The following is a 16,927-nucleotide window of genomic DNA, read 5'->3' as shown; positions in this document are numbered from 1 at the left end:
TATATTTCATTGTCTGCATTGACGAGCATAGGCTGAAAAGGTCTAGCAAGTTGTTCTTTTTTTTCGCTAGGTTCAGTGCCAGGGAAAAGGAACATTGCTCTGCAAAGCACTTTTTTTGCAGATTTTGCCATCAACCATCTTGTCTTATCAGAACCTAGCACGCAATGTTCAAAGATGGCATACCTGCTTCTGACGGCGTTCTTTATTAATTACTTGAAAAGCAAGTCTCACATCTCTCGTGCATAAAGGTCCTGTGACACTTTTTGAACATAAAAGCAAGACACATTGCCGATATGTTGTCATGGCTCCTGTGAACATGTGGGCCAAAATAACCTTTGAGCAAGCGCATTCTCCTCCCCCCATGTATTTTCCAACAAACTGATCGTGACGACAGGAGAAAGAAAGCACATGGCTCGTGCTTCACTCCACTTGACTGATTCAGAAATGTTCGTGGCAGGATATTCATAAGGCGGCGCAGTCTGCTAGCGATGTTATTCTGGCACAACTTAGAAAAGTGTTGCAAGGCGCTTTTAAAAACTAAAATTTTGATCCCACATTATTTCGGACTTGTTTTACTTCATTCTCGCTTGTATAAAAATGAGATAGTTGGTATTGATTGAACATCTCGACGGGGTTAGCACAAAAAACCGAGGACACAAGGTGAGAAGGAACGCTGGAAGAACACGCCGCTGTCCTGTGTTCCTTCCTGCCTTGTGTCCCAATTTTTTGCGCTACCCCCATCAAGATGCTTGCTCGCATGTTACTGGTAAATCTTGTGAAATATTAAATGTTTATAATATTTGTCTTATTTGTGCACTAAAGTGCTGCTTATAGATCCGTGTCATAAAAGTTTCCTTCAAAATGGTGTTTGTTGCACAGGTTCTGCGAGAAATTTTCTAGTGACAGCTGTCAAAAGATCATACAAATTTCATGCCATTTGTTGCAGGCACCATCATCATGTCTTGGAAGTAATACATAGTTTCCAGGAATGAAAGGGCCATGTCTGTTCATCATGCAGTTCCAGAAACATATTGTGATTCCTTGATGCCATCATTATCATTTGCATCAGTCCATTTGTTGCTGTTCTTTGTGCCTTTTTATGGGCCTACTCTACCTTGCTGCAGTTCCTTTCATAGTTGCTTTGAAGCTGGAGTAAAAGCTCAGTTTGGTGGCTTTCTGCCTTGCATTCTAAAGATGCGACTTGAGTTTGATAGTGCCTTGAACTAATCCGTAACTGGCGATTACACGAAACCAAGAGCGTTGGGTTGCTTGCCCATTTGCAGGGACAAGACGCATGTTGATTGGGCTCGCTCGTGGCTCACAGTGCTGTCAGAACTTCAGGCTTTTGTGAAGGAGCACCACCTGACCGGTCTCGTGTGGAATCCAAAGGTAATGGTGACCAAATCTCTTTGCATGATTGTATTTTGTCTAATTGTGCAGTTCAGAGACGACTTATATGTCCGTAAATTGCACTACTGAAGCGTGCACTACTATGCACTGTTGAAGCAATCTCGGCAAAGCCTAAAAGGTGGTGTGAGAGGACGGAATAAGGATAAGAGAAAGGCAAGGAGTTTAACCAGGGCTGATGAATTTTGCTAGGAGCATAGCACCTAAGCAGACCTGGTGGTTATGTGTCTGTGGTGTTTACATGTGTATGTGGTGGTTATGACATGACCATAATCTCCAACAAATCAGCTCTGAGGTTTTTTAGCATGTCACAGCTGTCATCCATTATTTGAAGTCTTGCCAAACAGCTGCAAGCTTCTTGTAAACATTCTCCATCATGCATCGCTTTTGCCAAGTGGCAATGTATTTTGCTCCGGTATCAAAAATGTCTACATTGCCAATTCTTTGTGAAGCAGCTGTCCATATTTAAATAGTAAAATTTTCGTGCGGGAGCCTCTGCAGATCATCTACTCTGTGTTAAATGAGTCCTGTTATGTGGTTAAAAATTTCATTTGTAGTTGGGACATGCCAGGCATGCTGGTTTATTTTTAACCCTGATTTGGTGGGAGAACAGTTGGCATATAGTGAAGCTGTTTCAGAAGTGTTCTGCAGTACACTTAACAGGGCGAATAATATCTTCTCTCATTACGGCATTACGTTTATAGCAAACCATCCGTGTGATAAATACGGAGGTTCTTGAAATGCTGGAAGGTCCATTGCTGAAAATGAACAGTGGATCTCTATTGTGATGAATGAGCATTGAATTCCATTCCCCATATAATAGGAAGTAAAGAACAACAGGTGCAAGTTTAGCTTACTCTGGTGATTAAAGTTTGGCATTGGTAGGTTTTACTTTCTTAGAGCTTCTGCAATAAGATTGCTACTTGAAGAGTATCGGCGAACCCGCCTTTTACATTTTCCTGTGCTGCCCTCTGCAGTTTTGATAGGGGCCAGGACAACTGATAAGAAAGTCGCCAATGAAAGCCTCCAAGATGAAGAGGCATTTCGCAATTTTCCACTAGGGGAAGCGCGCATGTGCCATGGCATTGTGAAATCTACCACTTTGGTGAATTCGCTGTCTGGTCAGCTATGAGTGAACTAGAGGGATGCGGTAACCTCTCTAATTCGCTTTAAAGGGGCCCTGCAACACTTTTTCAGCATGGTCAGAAAATGCTGCCGATCGGTAGTCGAGGCTCCTGTCGTGTGAGACAAACATTTTAGCACAGTGCGTGGCCTGGAATTTAGAAATAATAATCAGTCAGCTAGAAACCGTTCCCTCTTCTCTCGACAAATGATGCTATAAATCTAAATGACCGCGCCATAAACCCATAGTCCATGGCCATTGGCTGATTTGAGCATCGTGAGCTGCATATTTGTTGCGGCCTCCACAGGATGTGGCAACGTGCCTGTGCGTTCAGTCGCGATCACACTGAAAGTAAGCCGCGCGTTCAGAGAGAGAGAAAAAAAGAAAAGGTGCTCAAGGTCATGATGCACGCTGATGAACTGGCGTATACCTTCTTGCCCTTTTGTCATCCCCCCTTGCATAGATTTCAGCTTGCTGGCTGGTGCGAAAGGAGAGAAAAAGTGCTTGAGGCTTCCGACAAATCCCTGTAACTGTACTTGACGGATTCTAAAAATGTTTGCGGCAGCCGATTCGTGTGGCAATAAACTTTTAATGAAGCCATTCGATGATTACTTGGAAAAGCGTTGCAGGGCCCATTTAAGCAAATTAGAGAGGGTGCAGCATCCATGCTGCCATTACCGATTCGACGACATTAAGGAATTGGACAATGGCCCCAAGTCTGTCCTGTGTATTCATTCATTGCTACCGGCTAATACCTTCACCGTACCATTGCGGGTTAAGATTCCTTATTTACGAAGGGTACATTTAGAGTAGATTTCTGTCTTCGTAAGTTTAAAGCTTGCTGCTCGAAGATGGAGGCCGTATGTTGGTTCCATGTAACAAAGTACGATGGCTGCCGGCAAATGGTGCACCGCAGGGTGGCGATGCCATGGCACTGGCTGGCAGTGGCGCAGCACCAGGAGCTGGTGCAGGAGGTCCCCCTCCTCCGCCGCCCCCACCGCCCGCTGACTTCATGAACAACCAGATTCCTGCCGAGGACCCCCGCGCTGCCCTCTTCAGGGACCTCAACAAGGGAGAGGACATCAGCAAAGGTATGTCGCATAATGGCCACGTGCTTGCTGCAATTACAGTATGCTGTAGCTGCAAAGGAGTCTTTCTGTAGCAAATCATGCATGCAGATGCGCGCTGGTGCAGCGTGACAGGGATGGAACAGCTAAGCCAGATAGAAGGAGGAATAAGGCTCTTACTTCAAACGGGTTTTATTGGCAGGTTGCATGGAATAAATAGGTGCAAGAAAGCACCAGGCAAGATTATCAAAATGTGCATTATCACACATCGTGCCGAGGGAAGACGGCACCATCGTAGTTGCAAAACACATACCATTATTTCACGCGCAGTTGAACTGGTGAAATGTATTTCCTGTGAAGGCGGGCACAAAGGGTGGTGCACTAACGCATGTGCTGCCAGCCCTCACTTTAAAATTGGCTTCAGTAATCTCTCGCATAAGCTGTGATCTACCGTAAAATGCCGAGCAAGTGCCCTTAGCCCCTACGGTGAAGTATAATCCAACCAGATTTGGCGGGGGGGCGGGCTTGCTCGATCCCAGACTGAAATTCAAGATGGCGGCAGGAGAGCCGTTAAAAATAAAAAATGCCCATCCTTGTTTCTAATGAAATGCCTTATTTATTTACTGTTTTTATTCCCCCTTGTCACTGTCAAACTCGTGAAACGATTCCTCAGAGTCCAATATACGACCGGCTAGATGTAAACAGAATTTCATAAACATTAGATACGCATTCAGTGTACTCATTCTTGTTTCTCCTTACGCAAGCGATGCTTGTCTTGAAAAAAAAGTAGGGGTGTGCGAATATTCGAAATTTCGAATATTTTTCGAATAGGGTTTGCTATTCGATTCGATTCACACTGGAATTTTACTATTCGAACTATTCGAACTTCCCAAAAACAAATACAGTCAAAGTCCGATTGAAAGTGACCCCTTCAGAGTTTTAATATGCTTCACCTCAGTACACTCTTGTATTGCGGCAAAGCTGCCTTTCAAGCTCCGTTACGGTCGAACTTTGCCAAGAAACAGTCAACGTCCGATTGGAAGTGGTCCCTAGATTTTCAGTATGCTTCACCTCATCACACCCCGGTATTGCGGCAAAGCTGCCTTTAAAGCTCCGTTATGGTCGAACTTTGCCAAGAGACAGTCAACGTCTGATTAGAAGTGGTCCCTAGATTTTTAATATGCTTCACCTCATCACACCCTGGTATTGCGGCAAAGCTGCCTTTCAAGCTCCGTTACGGTCGAACTGTCAAGACACAGTCAACGTCTGATTGGAAATGGTCCCTAGAGTTTCAATATGCTTCACCTCATCACAACCCGGTATTGCGGCAAAGCTGCCTTTCAAGCTCTGCTACGGTCGCACATGTATTAACTAAAAAAATGCTGGTTCCAACGTGGAGATGAAAGATGTGGCAGAGGTGGGAGCACAATGAATGATGCTTTGGACATGAAATTTGGGCAGGAAGTCCGAAAAATCGGAAGCCGAAGCTTTTTAGCATCCAAAATTTCAGATGTTCTTATATATCGACATCTACGAGGCAGATTTAGAACTCCGGACTTGAAGGGAGCACACCCTTGTCTGCCACATCAGTTGGGCTTCCACAGAAGTTGAAAGAGGAGGAGAGGCTGAGAAAATGGCATCTTTGCCTATCACACGTAAAGTGTTGTCAGCAACACTTTGGTTGCACCAAATCATGTACATAAATACAATTCAACCTCTACATGCCTCATTCTTGATAAGACAACTATGAAACACCACCCCGCCAGTGCTTCATCAACCTAGCGAAAAGAAACACTTTCATGTTGCTAGCTCATAAGAATCTCTCCAACTTTTTTTTTCTGCAATTTCGCTTCGAAATATTCGAAAAATATTCCAGAAGTATTCGAGAAATATTTGAAAAATGTTCGATTCGATTCGCACTTGCACTTCAATATTCAAATTCGCTTCGCACCTAAAATTTTGCTGTTCGCACAGCTCTAAAAAAAAGTGACCGCAAGGGGAAGAGGGGGCGCTTGCTCGGTCATGGGTGGTTATTTCAGATCTGCCGAAAAAGAGAGGGGGGCACTTGCTCGGCATTTTACGGTACGCTTTTTCAGTACTTCACACTGATCAAAATTTGACGTGCATTCTTAAGGGGCCCTCCAACACTATTCAACCCCACATTTTTTATGCGGGTTGCATAGACTGATGGCTGGAGATAATTTAAGCATAGGCCGAAGCACCAATATCAAATGAGTTAGTATTTTAATCACGCAATAAAGGCTGGTTCACACCAGCGACTAGCAACGGTCGCGCGACCGTTTGCGACTGGCGGTCAAAAAGCGACTCAAGGCGACTGATGTTCACACCTGCGTGCGACCTATATGAGTCGCCACACAGAATTCACGTCTGCTCGTATACAGCTCGCATTGCTGTTACCCCGCAAAATAGGCTGACGTCCTGTTCCTGCGCATCTGATTGGTTCAGAGGTTTGCGACTGCAATCGCGCGACTGAAAAATCGAGGAGCGAGCGACTGAGCCAAAGCAGTCGCTTTGCGACCAAAACGGCCATTTGCGACCGTTTGCGACCAACTTAGTCGCGCGACCGTTGCTAGTCGCCTGTGTGAACGAGCCTTAAGGTCGCTACATCACTGCTGACCGTATCAGTGCGTAGTGGCGCTCGCCAGAACTATTGCGGGAGGAAACGATGATGCGCGCCAGCCTGTGATTGGATAAATGTAACGTTAGAAATAATCGTGGCGTGGCATCAAAGCTGATATTACTATTGGGTTTCGTTTATTTTTTCTGTGCTTTTTCAATGAACTCCAAATAGATGCCGTCGCAACAAAAAAAGATCACTACAACCACAAAGCGCAACAGAGGCGCTGACTGCCATTTCGCCTCTGTTATTTATTTTGCCTGCGCTGGTCGGATGTCCACAGGAAACTCGTCTCCCTCTTCCGTCTTTTTGCATCTGTACGTTTGCGAGCTGGCTCTTTTCGCATGTGGGGTAGGCTCTTGATTGTTGTTGAAGCGGTGCAAGTAATCCTCTTCGTTGAATGTAATGTAATGTCAATAAAAATTGTAATGTCAGCCGGAATCTGCGCGTAAACGCAGATGACCATTACAAAATACTTCAGCAAATAAAGGTATGCTTCTCCAACTTTATTTTAATGTTGTTTTTCCTGTTCATTCATTAATTCGGCATTCGGTTAATTCGGACATTTTTTCCGGTCCCGTGAAATCCGAATTACTGAGCTTTTACTGTATTACAAAGGCTTAATTTGTGTCTCTAAGGTTTTGGTTCCCGAAAAGATCGTAGTCGGAAATTGTTGAGCAGGGAATGTAACTGGAGCCAACGTTTCGTTAAATGGACTCTTCTTTGTCATTGCACCAACTGCCTTCCTCAGCAGTGTGTTTATGTGCGCCTTGCTCTCTCCCCCAATCTCACTTGAGGAGGTGGAGAAGAATCGTCGCAGTTGTGCACTGTGCATTCCAAGAAAATACCTTTGTTTTCTGACTGAGAATACAGTGAAACCTCGGTGATACGAATCTCACGGCACCACCAAAAGTATTCGTATCATCCGAAATTCATATCACCAGAACGCATGGAAAATTAGCATGCGACAAAAGAAAGCTGGCGTACATTTTCATTTATTGTTCTTCAGGGCCGCAGCAACGTGAGGAAGAACCCTGAATGATTGTCAGTCAAGTTTTTAGATGTCTGCAATTATACCAGCACTCGTAAATATACGGCCCATACGCGCGTATTCAATTAATGAACCAGGTGCGTTGTGACACGCGACAGCAGTAGCCCCTTCCAAATTTTAGTATGCTTTTTTGCATGACACCGAAGTGCTGCAGCGAAAATAACAAAAGAAGCGCTTTGACGCAATGGATCAAGGCCACAAAATTACAGAATCATGGCCCTGTGTTATGATTTTGTTATCGCGGAGATGTTGGGGATGTTTTTTAGGAAATTAAAGGCCGTGCCCGCACAAGTGCGACCTCAACGGTCGTGCATGTTGACGTTGTGAGGCCTGACTCCTTCGCCAAGACCATCCTCGCCTTCCTCGTCCACCTTTCAAAGGATGTCTCATGCACGAGGCAGGCACGTGTAAACACAGTACAACGAGAGCAGCCCGCGTCGACGCATTAGAAAAAAAAGAAAGTGTGGCGTTAATGTCCTCTGTAATCTAAATGTGAAGGCTCACGGGGGCACATAAGAGCCTCAAAGATTCGTGCACACAATCTCGGAGGCTATGACGTGTCTCTGAAGGTTTATTCTGACCGTAAGAAAACTGTTTTTCTTACACCGTGATTCTGACGATTTGGCGGTGCGGCGTGCATGCCCACGCTTGCGTTCCGCGCTCGCACGTGCTTGGCGCGTCCTCCGCAACAGCGCGGACAGCACCTCTTCGTAACTGGGCGGTAGCATACGTTCGTATCAAACGTCGCTGGGTGAAAATCGGTTCGCAACAACCGTACTCCATTACATTGCAGGCCAATGGGCCTTGGCCGGGACCAACGAAAAATTCGTATCGCCCCGAAATTCGTATGAGCCGTGATCGTATCACAGAGGTTTCACTGTACTTCTGTGATGTGTGAGCACACACTGGCATGAAGTAGCTAGCAAGGTCCATTCTTGGAGAACACAAACCAGTGCACTTTTCCATGTGAAGGCCTGATCACCTCGAAACTTGAAGCCTAGCTTGGCCAAGCTAATTCTGCTAAAGGAATGTTACTTTAATGAATGTTGTCAAAGAACTCTTTGGAAGTTTGCGGTGGCAAACTTTGGAAGTTTGCGGTCTTGCTGGGGCATGAAGCGTGTCACGTGAATGGTTTTTTTTTTTTTTTTTTTTTTGCAGGCTTGAAGAAAGTGAGCAGCGACCAGATGACCCACAAGAACCCCGCGTTGCGGTCACAGGCGCCCGTGGCACCAAAATCTGCGCCGGCACAGCCAGCTACGCGATTTGGCTCTAAGCCTTCCCAGGAGATCACCAAGCCTCCCAAGCTGGAGCTGGAAGGAAAGAAGTGGTGTGTGGTGAGTACCATTCTATCTGTTATCACTTACGTGCACCCTGGAAAAATGTTTTTCTGCAAAGCCTCACACCAAGTCACGTTGTGGTTGGTAGGTAGATTCGTGTCGCATATCGTTTAGTGCCTTTTGAGCAAAAATGAATATTACGCGCTATGGTTGGATTGAACTTGAGTCTTCCTGAATAGCAAGCTGGTGTAAACAGATCCATCACCTTAGGAATATCCCAACGAAACATGTTGCAACGTTGGTTCATCACTGCACAAGTAGAGTGTTGCTGTCTCCTCACCATTCTTTTGCTGTTTCTCAATACTAGGGATGGGCGAATGGTAAATTTGAGGTTCGAAGAGAAGAGTGATTTGGTCGAATAATTTCGAATCGAATAGTTCGAATAGCATGTACCACATATTCTTATGAAAAATGAGCAATTTTGTCATGACCCTTGCACAATATTTTTAAGGATTGGAACTAGGTATGAGTGAATGTCACTTTTTTGGTTTGAAATGAAATGGGAGAAACCTTGAATACTATCAAAATTTGAATAGCAGGAGGGTGCAAGTTATAAGCGGTACAATACGTTACAAGTTAAAAATTACTATACTTAGCGCATATAAGCCCAGATAACATGCTTTTAAACATAAAAAAATATGTACACTTAACCTTGAAGTGTGGCTTCGCGGCAGTGTGGATTTCCCCTGGATGGGTGGTTTCACGGCAGAGCAACCAAATGCTGCAGTGCAACCACCTTTACAGGGGTTTATGTGCGGTCAAATATATACATATATTGGTTCATTTCGAATAACCTAAATTCGTATCGAAGCGAATTCGAATACGTTAATATTCGTTCGAATATTCGGAACTCCCGAATATTTGCCCATCGCTACTCAACACTCACTAGCCCGCTTGCTTGCTCATGCACGTCAGTCCATGTCACGTTGATCCATCTGATAACATTTGACAAAACGCCAGATAATGCTGTATAGCCAGCTAGTAGCTGGCTCATCTTTGTTGTCGTTAAATCACAAGAGAACAATCTGACAACCGTGAACTGCGGGCGAATGTTGTTAAAGGGGCCCTGCAAGACTTTTTCAGCGTGATCAAAAATCGCTACCGATCGGTAGTTGAGGCTCCTGAGAACACGCGAGCGAAATGTTATAGCACATCACGCGGCTTGGAATCTACAATTAATTCTCAAAATATGCTAAATAACGCCCTCTTCTCTCTACATATGATGCCATTACTCAAATGACCGCGCCATATACCCAAATTCATGGCCATTGGCTGATTTGAGCATCGTTGGCTGCTCAAATGGGAGGCCGCCACGTGCCCGCGCACACGCTCGTGATCTCACTGAAGGTTAGCCGTGCATTCGAGGAAAAAAGGAGAAAAAGTGCTCAAGGTCATCACGTGCTCGTGACGCCACATCTTTTGCCGGTGCCATCCCTCCCTGCTTAGCTTCGAGCGTGCTCTTCGGGACGAGAGAAGAAAGAAAGTAGTTATAGCATGCGACAAATCTCTCTAACTCTGCTCGTACTTGACGGATTCCAAAAATTTTTGCAGTGGTCAATACGCGAGGCAATAAACTCCTTTAGTGAAGCCATTCGATGGTTACTTGAAAAAGTTGCAGGACCCCCTTAAATTCCAGAGGCAGGTTGGTCACGCATGCTTGAACTGTATGTTTTGAGTCTGATGGTGCGTATGTCTGCTTGTTTCCGCTGTTTGCAGGAGTTCCAAGTGAACAACCAGAACATTGTGCTGGATCAGACCCAGATGAACCAGTCAGTGTGTGTGTACAAGTGCGTAAACTCTGTCATCCAGGTCAAGGGCAAGGTCAACTCCATTGTTATTGGTAAGACTTCATTTGCCATTTTCCCAGGTGCTATTAAATGCTAATTTGACACTTGTTAATTTATTTGGCTCTGACCAAAGGTCTAAGTTTTGAACCATAAAAGCTTTCATTTCTCCTGAGAAATTCGCCTTTGCCTTGTAATATTCAGCACAAGTATCCACTGGTAACACTAACGGTTATCCTAATTTTGACACCAGTGGCTGCAGCGCCCAAATTCAAGACACTTTGAAGGCAGAGAATGTGTTGAAGCCTTTATCTCTCACTCAAATTATAGTTTCTTTCTCAATTTGGCAGAGTTCGAGGTGAAAACGAGAGTTCACAATGGATGATTACTAGGCTTTTGCGAATACTCGAGCACTTCGAATATTCGAACGAATATTACAGTATTCAAATTCGCTTCGAAATGAATTTAAATTCTAGGAAATTTCGAAGTATTTGAAGTGAACGAATAGACATAAATAAATCGCGTGTAACCCCCTGTAAAGGCTGTTTCACTGCGGTGGAAGTGTGTTATACCGTGAATACACCTTTCCAGGAAAAATCCGCACTGCCGCAAAGCCCCATTTCAAGGTTAAATGAACATACACTAAAACCTCGTTAATTCAAAGTCACTGGGACTGTGAAAAATCTAAGCGGGTTTTCGAATTAGCCAAACATACAAAAAGTGGGATGCAAGGAACTTTGAATTACTGGAATTAATCGGAGGTGGTCGTTTGCTGTGCCTGCTAGTTTGCGGCTACAAAGGTTATGTTTTCCAGCAATACCTGGCCCCAATTTTGCCGCTAAACCGGGGAAACGGCGGGCCTCGCTGCTGCCAGCGCAAGAAAATAAAAAACGGTCTCGCGGTCAACTGAAATGTGTGCCTGCGGAAAAAAAGACATGCTTCGCTGCAACACAGTGATGACATGCAGGCAGCATGTCACCTGTTCCTTGCAACGTCAGCGCGTCGTGAGGCGACCATTCGCCCATTCCTTCTGGTAAAACAATTTAATAATGACCAGTGTGACGGAATTTGCGATGTGTTCTGGGTGGAAAAGATGATCATTGAAGTTTTCGAACTGAGTTTTCGAAGTAGGCGTTGCAGGCAAGTACTCCGTCAGCAGTATAAGTGCACAAATTGCCGGAACAACCGCCAATCTGAGGTTTGCATACATTGAGGACTCCGTTAGACTGCCCTTTATTAATTTCTCTATTTTCCCAGAAAGAATGGGTAAATCATGATGCGCTGACGTTGAGAAAAGCATGCGTCATGCTGCCTGCGTGTCACTGCTGTGTTGCAGTGAAGCATGTCTTTTCTGCAGGCGGACATTTTAGTTGACCACGTGACCGCCTTTTGTTTTGTTTTTTTCTTGCACTGGCAGCAGCGAGGCTGGGATGCTTCACTTGTCACCCATTAGTATTGCTACACTGCATTGCCTTGTGGCTCCTAAGGGCCATCGTTTCTGCTGATTTGCGGCTAAATCGGTTTGGGAATTGGCACACGGCACCCAAAGTCTTCGAATTAACCGGGCTGGTACTGACCACCGCTTCATATTATCCACTCAAATTTACATTGCAAAATACGGGGCCGCAGAAATCCTTCTATATATGCGGGATTTCGAAAAAGCAGAGTTCAAATTACTGAGATTTAACTGTATTACCCTCACGTCGATTCATCATTTAAGTTTAAAAGCTTGTTATACCGGCTTGTATGCTCTACGTATAGTAAATTTTAAAACGTTACATATTTTACAGGTTATCACTTGCATTCTACCGAAAGTCAAATCCTGCTACTACTCAAAGTTGCTTCCACTTCCCTTTGAACCAAAAAGAATGACATATGCATATGTCTTCTTTGAACTTTAAAAATATTGCGCTGGTTAGTTGGGTCATGACAAATATGCTCATTTTTCTTTATAAAATGTGATATAAACTATTCGAATTCGCTTCGAAATTTGCTCTGACCAAATCACTATTCGCTTCAAATTCGCTTCGGACCTAAAATTTACTATTCGCACAAGCCTAATGATTACTGTATTTACTCAACTCCAATATGCACCCTAAATTGCCCGAGTGTTACAGTTGTATACAATGCCAAAAGCCACGTTCGCTGTTGTCACAAGATAGTAGCAGTCATGCAGAGAATTATGACAACAGGCCATTTACAGTCTTTGAACAAATAAGCTTATCTAAAAGCTGTTCTTTCACATGCTCAGGTTGTGACAACTGTCACACCGCTTGTTTTTGGCACTCTGTAGACTGGCACACATTGCAGTATGAAGTGGCACTGCGAATGGACCATCCCATTTGTGATTGTTGTGTAGTCATTCAAGAAATCTGGAATATCTAACACAGTGGTCTGGTTGCATATACAGTGATAAAAAGCTGTTCGAGATTGACCATGAGGAGCATCGTATTAAACCCTTACAATTGAATATGTTAATTGGTATACAGTGGATCCCTGATTACATGACCTTGAGGAGATCACGCACAACCGTCGCATAGTAAATGGATTAGTGATGCAGAACTATCGGTAAATTGACTATCGATAGCATTGATAGTTTCAAAGAAACTATCGATAGTGTAAGCAAACTATCGATAGTACTACTATCGAGAAACTATGGATAGTCGAATCGGTAGTAACATCGGTAACATTGATAGCGATAATACTGCCGCGCGTGTTTATTGCTTTGTTTTGATGTATTCGGGTTCCACCCACAGACTGTTAGCTGTGTTTGACGCAGACCGCGCCGCAATGTTTGAGAAGTTTTGCGATTGTTTGATATTAAGGTTACGCGTCGGATGCGAATATTCAAGTTTATTCGAGAGCTTACGCCAGCACCGGCGATAACGCTGGAAGGTTTGATGACTGAGGTATAAAAGACGAAGCGTTCCACCGATTGTCAGATTACTCGACGGCCGGCAGCTGTTCTCGCCGCAATCAGTGCGCAGCTTGTATTGCTTGTATTGCGAGTTTTGATTTTCTGGGCACAAGTTCGACCAAAAAAAGAGCTTCGTATTTCCCAGTCTTGCTGCAGCATTCTTCACCGTCACAACCACGTGACAAACTATCCATAGTGGTGCGAATAACGATGCTGTTGCTGGCTGGCCAAATTGCCAAAATATTCGCGATGGCCTGCTATCAGCTTCGCTTAATTTAGGAGGAAATTTTTATCGAGATAAATTATTCGCGCAGTGAAAATATCGGCATATGTTCGTCAGTAAATAATTATTTAAAAGCAACCAGTTACATCTTACAATTAACAAACTTAGTTCTTGATTGTTATTTTGAAATCATCAAATGCAATATAGAACCGAAGCCGCGCAGTTCCACCCCATGTAACGACTTCCTTTCCGCTACAGCTGAACAGTTTGACTTTATGACCACGTGTCAGCGAAGCACTCCGGTGCAGAACGCAAGCATGTCAACTTTCTTGCCCTTCAGCCTGCTCCTCTGGCTCCACTATGTACCACGCGCGCGGGGAACCAAATTTATTCTGCAATGAGTTCGCGCTGTTGATTTTAAACTATCGATAGTACTTACTATCGATAGCACTATCGATAGTATCTTTTACCATCGATAGTTCGATAGTGACTCAGCTATCTACAGTATCGATAGTACCATCGATAGTTCTGTATCACTACCATGGATACATTGCATGCATGTCTTCTTGGATTTCAGACTCTTGCAAGAAGACGGCCGTGGTGTTTGAGGACATCGTGTCGGTGGTGGAGTTCATCAACTGCCAGAGTGTCAAGGCGCAGTCGATGGGCCGGGTCCCCACCATCGCGGTGGACAAGACTGACGGCGCGCACATCTACCTGTCAAACAAGTCACTGGACGTCGAGGTGGTCACCTCCAAGTCGTCCGAAGTGAACGTGTCTGTGCCCACGCCCAGTGGAGACTACGTAAGTTTCACTGCAGTAGACTTTTTAGTAAACGGAGATCTCTTAAATGGAATTGTTGGTTTAATGAAACAACTTCCTCAGATACGATTGGTTTCATACTTCTGCATCCCCATTCATCTCTCAGTAAATGGAACCCCTGCTAAACGGAACATATTTTCTTGGTCCCTTCACGTTCCATTTAATGAGAATCTGCTGTACTTTGTAGCATGACTGGCTGAAACAGCAGACTGCTGGGGATGTTGTTGTGTGACATACAGAAGCGTCACATTATGAATAACACTCAAGATAATTCAATCTGAAGTAATTTGCAGTTCTAATTAAGTTAAATATGCCTACCAAATCCAATCAAACTAAACCTTGCGCAATTTCTCTTTGATACACAAAAACTTATGGACAGTGCGTTTGAAATTGGGGTATAAAAACTATATTAGATTCAACCCAGGTGTTGCATTGAAATCATACAAGCTTAATTTAGTGCGATTCACCTATGGCTATCAATTGTTAAGGGAAGTGTTCGGTGTTCTAACTGCCACACTTTAATAACAAGCTTTATTAAGTAGGTTTCCATTGTTTTGATAGCTTCCTATTCAACTCCAACTAAGGTGTTTTGCCAGTGTAGCTTTTTGCAATTATTATTGGGCAACTTTTGATTTGGTGTTACGTGCACTCGCGTTATAGTTCATAAATTAATGGGGCGACTTGTAGCTGCTGATCTAGTCGGAGAACTTCAAAACAGTTCGCACATGAGGTCTCTGTAGTACAGTGCCCAACCTTTCTCTCTTCATAAAGTCAGCTTTTTAACCATTTTCAAGTCTCCTAGCTACCAGTTACCACTAGCAAGTCAGAGCAAGTCAATCAGGCACCAAGTCACCGCCAAGTCAGTCAGCGACGAAGTCTGCATTTTAGCCGCCTCTTTAAAAATGCATTCTAATCGGATGAGACCCCGAGGCTGTGTTGTAATTTTTGCACTCTCGGTGTACCTTTTCAGATGGAGATACCAGTTCCAGAGCAGTACAAGTCCATCTGGAACGGGAAGGCCTTGACGACGAGCGTCATCGAGAAGGCATAAGGCTGCTCCAGCGGAGGTGTCGCACGTCTTCCAACACCTCGTCTTCTCCGCGGCAGATCGGGAGCGAGCACCCCCTAATCAGTGCTTACGACGAAAAAAAAAAAAGTTCCAAAAAAACATCCTTTTCTGCCACGGTACACGACAAAGTGTTTGTGCTGTCTGGGCCAGACAGCATGCAGCATTACGAGCAAAGTTCCAACGGCCCAAGTTTTTTTTCTCCCTATTTATACGCGCATGAAGCTGACCTCGTCAACTGACGGCCAGGCTGATCCGACTTATCCCTCGACATTTTGCACTTTTACACTCGCCTCTCTCTCAACTTTTTTTTTTTTAACTAGTCAGTAGGGGTGTGCGAATATTCGAAATTTCGAATACGGAGTTGAATATTTTCCAATATTTGACTGTGGCGAACACTTGATATTGCTTGCTTGAACATTCGGAAATATTGAGTATTCGAGTAACAACTTACTTGTGCTAATATGCATACCCATTAAGCATACTACATTGTTGAAGCTTAGCTTCGATGGAGCCCCCAATCAGTGTCTTCATAAAACGTTATGTGTTAGCTGGCCGCTTAAAGGGGCCCTACACCCCAAATTATGCACGTCATTTTTGAGTGAAAGTACTGATATTGAAACAGTGCGTATGATAGTTGTAAGTGTTCTGCATGCTTTTAATCCACAAAAATCCACCTCAATTTCAAGTCGGAGGGTCCTTCTCCAGTGGCGGAAGTGTTGTCATGGTGCATCGAGACCGCTTACTTTCTGTCGAGCAGTTAATTTTCTCCGTGATAGCTGCCACCTAGTGAAATGAAATTAATTTTTAAAAGAGTAATGAATGTTATCTCTTGTTTTGAAACTTTTTATGCTACGCACATTGGATTCGACATTTGGAGACTTCTTTCTGCCTCATTCGTATTAGAAAACTTCAATATTCGCATACTCCTACTAGTCAGAAACGGGCAAATGAGTAAGCAAAAACATCCTAGTAATCTAATGTGTGGACTGACGTGATTCTGAAGTGCTTTTCTTTTTTCAAGCGAGATGTGTGCGTGGAGATTGTCCGAGGATTGCAACCGATTGCTCAATAAAGACGTCTGGGATGGGCATTCAGTCTAGCATGTGCTTTGTGGAAGTACTATTTGGGGCCTTGTTGTCCTGCACTCGGTGAGAGATGCAAAAGTGTAGGCAGTATCCAAATGTGTTAACATGCGCCATTTGCTTGCATTTTTTTGTTTGCTGCGGTAATTGTTTACATTACATCTACTCGTTAATGGTCAATTCCCGAGCAATATGTAAATTGAGAAGCCATTGGCAAGTATTAGTAGTGCATACGTTGCGTACATAAAGATGCCGCGTCTGTTTTGGTGAGCATGAGCAAAAGCTCTGCGCACATGCTTTTTACGAAATGTGGTGTTCTTACATATGCAACGCCATTACGGACGCTATGTACGCAATACCAAACTCGCTCTTGATTGTAGCGCTCAATTGCCACAACAGTTGTGTCC

General features: G+C 44.1%; 1 protein-coding gene across 2 annotated transcripts in view; it reads left to right on the top strand.

The window, feature by feature from the left end:
- The window catches only part of LOC119383553 (adenylyl cyclase-associated protein 1), a 47,955-nt gene extending 31,429 nt beyond the window's left edge, over positions 1–16,526 (top strand). For both annotated transcript variants that reach the window (XM_037651767.2, XM_037651768.2), the window contains exons 7-12: positions 1,284–1,389; positions 3,447–3,621; positions 8,445–8,620; positions 10,340–10,463; positions 14,125–14,351; positions 15,340–16,526. In XM_037651767.2, coding sequence (XP_037507695.1) covers positions 1,284–1,389; positions 3,447–3,621; positions 8,445–8,620; positions 10,340–10,463; positions 14,125–14,351; positions 15,340–15,420 — 889 coding nt within the window. In that variant the 3' untranslated portion in view covers positions 15,421–16,526. The remainder of the gene's footprint in view (positions 1–1,283; positions 1,390–3,446; positions 3,622–8,444; positions 8,621–10,339; positions 10,464–14,124; positions 14,352–15,339) is intronic.
- The last annotated feature ends 401 nt before the right edge of the window (positions 16,527–16,927 follow it).

The sequence above is a fragment of the Rhipicephalus sanguineus genome, chromosome 2 (assembly GCF_013339695.2).
Source record: "Rhipicephalus sanguineus isolate Rsan-2018 chromosome 2, BIME_Rsan_1.4, whole genome shotgun sequence".
In the NCBI taxonomy this organism is placed as follows: Eukaryota; Metazoa; Arthropoda; class Arachnida; order Ixodida; family Ixodidae; genus Rhipicephalus; species Rhipicephalus sanguineus.
Note: the sequence above shows the minus strand (reverse complement) of the source record. Positions and strands in the feature narration are given on the sequence as shown.